The sequence below is a fragment of the Macrotis lagotis genome, chromosome X, assembly GCF_037893015.1.
Source record: "Macrotis lagotis isolate mMagLag1 chromosome X, bilby.v1.9.chrom.fasta, whole genome shotgun sequence".
NCBI classification, from domain to species: Eukaryota; Metazoa; Chordata; class Mammalia; order Peramelemorphia; family Peramelidae; genus Macrotis; species Macrotis lagotis.
Genome location: NC_133666.1, coordinates 401504198 through 401508968, shown reverse-complemented (window position 1 = coordinate 401508968; position 4771 = coordinate 401504198). Strand labels below are relative to the sequence as shown.

The window sequence follows — 4771 nt, the reverse complement described above, 5'->3', positions numbered from 1 at the left end:
GATCAGGATCTGAATGTGGTCAGAGCTCCAGAGTCCTGTTCCAGGGGCAGAGGACAGAGCTCTGCAGTCTCTCTTCACTCCCCTCCCTCAGCTCAATGGGCTCATGCCCTGGGGGCTCCTGCTTAAGGGCTCCACCTGCTTCTGTTTCCGGGTCTAGGCTGTGGAAAGACCAGGCTGCTGGCTGTGTGCCCTGAGGGCTGGGCTCCACATGCTTGCTCTGGCAGAGGTCCCCCACTATTCCCCCACTTTGTGCTGGTGCTCCCCGGGGTGCAGCTCAGGAGACTCCCCCGCTGCTGTGAGCTGAGGCTCCCAGTGCCCTGGGGCTGCCTCCAGGAGGCTGAAGTTCTTTGGCTCTGGTGGGCCACCCCTCTGGCGGGCCACCCCTCAGGCCCGGAGAGCAGAGCCTTTCTGCTCTTTTCCAGGTTACCTTGAGTAGGAGAATTGCCTCACTGGGTCCCTTTGTGGGTTCTGTCTCTCGAAAGTTTAGTTAGAGTCCTTAGTTTATGAGTTTTTATCAGAGAGCTCCTAAGACTCGATCCCTTCATGTCGCCATCTTGGCTCCCTCATCATAACAGTTTAAACCAATTGTTAACCAGAATAAAATTCTTTAGTGAAAAATAAAAAGGTGATTCATTTCTAGACATCTTTTAAATAAATCTTTCTATTTACTCTGTACTGTTAAAAATTAAGGGATTAAATGGCATCCCTTAAAGAAAATTGAACACCTTAAAGTGAAAATGAGCTTTTTTTCCTTTGCTCTAAGAACTTCCATTTTTATTATCTTTAAAAATTTGCTTTTTTCTTTTTTAAAAAAAATTCTCCTTTGTCTCCTTTGATCCTAAATTCTTAAAAATCACTTGTAGTTAATGTAATATCTTGGAAAAAGTCTCAAGCAAAAAATTACTTCAATATCTCTTCAAGGAGTTGAGGAAACACTTGGTTCTTCTCAAAGATTGTACCAGAGAAGTGTGAGTACTGGAAGGACTTTCCATGTTAGAAAATCAGGATTCTAACTGCCAATTTTATGTTGTATGAACTGGGAGAATTCACTAATTCTCTGAGTTTCATTTTTCTATATCTTTTAAAAGAGACTGAACTAAAGTGTTGAAGTAAAAAGAATGCAGAATTTGAAATTATAGGACTTCCTTTTTCTCTCAATTTTTGGGGGCCCAAAATTTTCTATGAGCTGCAGAGGAGCTACTAGTCTGTACCATTTATAGGGTTTCCCTTCTGTACAAATGAAATGAGAGACTGGCAAAAGCAATAACACTATCATCAACAGCAACTGCGATAATAATGATATTATTGTTGTTGATAAAACGTTATAGCAAAAGTGCTTTTAAATTTCATAAAATCTAATAATAATTCAATACAAAATTTAATTTTAATAAATGGTAGCAATGATTCAGTATATATATATATATCTGATCTATAGGATCTCTGAAATGTCTTTCTTTTGCATCAAAAATTAAACTCACATTTTCTCCTTTCGGTTGAAGTTCTAAAACAAAGTGATGTATAATATTCCCATCTTTTTTGTCTTTTTCCAACTTTGAGAGCAGTCTCATTACCATAATTAAGTTACATGATGACATTCCTAAGTCATTCAATCATTTCACTGCAGAAGAACATAGTTATATGTTATTTGGTGTCATTTAGGAATCTTCACTTTTGAACCAGTTATATTTTTCTAATGTTGACAGTTTGCCAAAGACTGTAAATACATATTGCACTGTTCTGGTATTTGCATTCACACCCACAAATGTGCTTATTCTTGAATTCACTTTTCTTACTTTAACAGTACAAAATTATGAGATAAGTCTTTGATGTATATATTTGGCTCAGATGGAACCATTCCATTATTGAGCAGATAGGCTTATTCTTAAACTCTTTATACATTGTTTGTTTACATTAAGTATATCTTGTGAATAACTTGATAAGAATCCCTTAATGACATACTCAAAATAAGATTTCTTGTTATTACATTTCTAATTTGTCCCATAAATACCTTGGCTGTACATATTTTGGATGTTGTCTCCCCTATTGGACTTAAGCTCCAGGAGGGCATTGACTAAAATAATTCTACAAAATATATTTAAAAATTAATTTTGGGACTATATAAATGATTTGGAAGAATAATCAAAGAGGTGCTATCAATTTACTCTTATGACACAAATATAATGATGATACCTAAACCAACAATATAAAAACAGAGAAAGAAAACTATAGATCAATTTCTTTGATTGATATCTATCTGAAAAATATTAAATAAAATAAGTCTCCAATTGGTAAGCATCTTTCCATGGGGAAGAATGTGATGCTCATCCTATTGAAAGGGAAGGCTGGAAACTGGAGAACCCAATCAAGTAGGCAGTAGATTAAGGATTCTTCCCTGGAGAAATGCTCAGCGAGATAAATAGCAACAAGTACAAAGATGAGAGTCTACAGAACATAGAGTCATGGGACCAGCTTTTGTTCCTGGAAGTGGAGGGCCAGGCGAAAAGATGGGAGTGACAGGAGCAGTGAAGGGAATAGAGTGGAATTTATAAATGAAAGAGTTCTGGATAACATTGTAAAATACTAGAGTCCCAGATGAATATTCAAGATACACTCCAACTCTGGGCACAGGATCTTTCACACGATGGTTCAAAGAACCAGGATAACTTTGGAAATAACAATCTTCTTTCTTTTTGATACAACGTAGGAGGAAAACAGAGCCATGGGAGTCTACATCCCTGGGCCTTTTCTTCCTCAAGTAGCACGTATAGATCCCCAGGATCCACTGAGGTAGTTGAGTCACATCCACCTCCCAGTACTGTCTGCCTGAGATGAAGGTCTGCTCAGCCAGGATAGCATGGCAAGCAGATCCCTCAGGATGTTCTGTGTCCATTGGCCAGTTATCCCCAGCCTTCACACTCTTGAGATCCTCAGAAACAGTCACAAAGGAATTGGCTGATTCTGGATTCATGCTGATGTCCACTAGGAATCTCCTGAGCAATCTAATCATGCCAGAGATAGGATAGACTCTCAGCTCTGGCACCACAGTCTGGGTTCTTTGGGACAACACTGACTCAATCCTCTCCAGAAACTGTTTGAGACCCTGGAGCAGCTCCACATTGGGTTGGTGGCCTGCCTTCTCCAGCTCTAGCATTAGGTTCTGAAGAGTTTGCCTATATTGGGATAATCTGTTGTGGCTGGTCCTTTGCTCTTCCCTAATCCTTTCAAGACATTGGGTCTCTTCCTCCATGATGAGTTGGTGCAGTTTGCTGTATTCTTTTGAGATCATCCAATTCCAGTTAACCACAAGTCTCTCTTCCTGAGCAAGAACTTTCTCAGCTTCCTTCAAACCCTTTCCCAGATGACTCAGAATGTTCTGGAGCTTCTCCCTGCAATTTTGAGCAGCCTCATCTACAGGAGAGAGGAGGTGAACCCGATGCTCTGTGGTGTGGCAACATTTCACACAGAGGGATGTCTGGTCATCTTCACAAAAGAGCTTTAAAACTTGGTTGTGAATGGCACAATGGTTCCTACCTTCAGTCTTCTGGGAAAGCTGGTTGAGGAACTGTTGGCCCAAGGTAGTCAGTTGTTGTAGGCGATTATTGACTAATGGTAGTTCTCCATCCTGGGACACTTGCCTGCACTCAGGACAAGAGAAGGTTGGAGCTCCAGTTCTCCAGCACAAGGAGAGACATACATGGCAAAAACTGTGCCCACACCTGATGGTGACTGGCTGAGAGAAGTTATTCCTACAGATCCCACAGGTGATTTCCTTCTGCAGTTTCTGCAACATTTCCATAGTAGCAATCATTTCTCTCTCTCCAAATTCTTACTTTCCCTAGCAATGAGATGTAAAGACTTCAGTTTCACTAGAGATAATGATCTAAGCAGAAGGATTCCCTTCTTTTATAGGAAGTAGCCCCACCCATTTAGGACATTCCAGAGAAGGTGTGAATTCAACTAAGCTGGAATCTAAGCTGTTAATCCTTGCTAGTTAAAGTAGCCCTGAGGCTCCTAGAGTTCATACTTCTGGTGGACAGTTTTGGTTGAACAGATTTCTCCTTACAGAGCTTATTCTTCTATCTTTTTATGCAACTCTTGAGTTTTGTATTTGGTGATTGAATGTTCTGTTCAGTTCTAGTGTTTGTGCAGGATATTCTGGAAGTTTTCTATTTCCTTGAACATCCATCTTTTCCCCAATAGTATATTACAAATTTTACAGGGTAGTAAATTCTTGTTTTGAACTACTACTTTTTTATGTTTTGGGGCATTTGTATTTACTTTCTCAATATGACTAATATGGAAATATGTTTTATATGACTGTACATATATAATACATATGTAATTGTTGGCTGTCTAAGAAAGAGTCAAGAAAGGGAGATTTGGAACTCAGTATTTAAAATCTGAATGTCAAAATTTTTACAAAAAATTGAAAGTATGTTTTTTACAAAGACAAAAATTCTCATTGCTTAACTTACTGACAGTTGAAATCTATGAATTCTTCAATCATTAAAATGATGTTATACTTTATATGATAAAAAGCACTGGGAAAATTGATGAGGAATCTGTTAAATTAGGGTTAGTCTAAAATCTTAGACTGTGTTCTAGAATGAATGCAAAATGAATACTTGACTTGAATTTTTACCATGAATTAATAAAATAAAAAAATAGAAGTCTTTCAATGCTGTGAATAGGGTGTATGGGTATAGTAGGCTTGACTCAGGTCTATCCCTTTTGTAGTTTCAGAAAAATTAGAATGAAACATCATATATAT

General features: G+C 38.5%; 1 protein-coding gene across 1 annotated transcript; it reads right to left on the bottom strand.

Moving 5' to 3' along the window:
- Positions 1 to 2404: 2404 nt before the first annotated feature.
- LOC141499191 (putative E3 ubiquitin-protein ligase TRIML1) lies at positions 2405 to 3796 on the bottom strand. The gene has a single exon (XM_074202049.1). It carries the CDS (start codon positions 3794 to 3796, stop codon positions 2405 to 2407), a length of 1392 nt encoding a protein of 463 aa, XP_074058150.1.
- Positions 3797 to 4771: the final 975 nt, after the last annotated feature.

Bases quoted from the DNA above. Each gene is read 5' to 3' on its own strand.
- LOC141499191 (XM_074202049.1), bottom strand. From the start codon at position 3,796: ATGGAAATGTTGCAGAAACTGCAGAAGGAAATCACCTGTGGGATCTGT.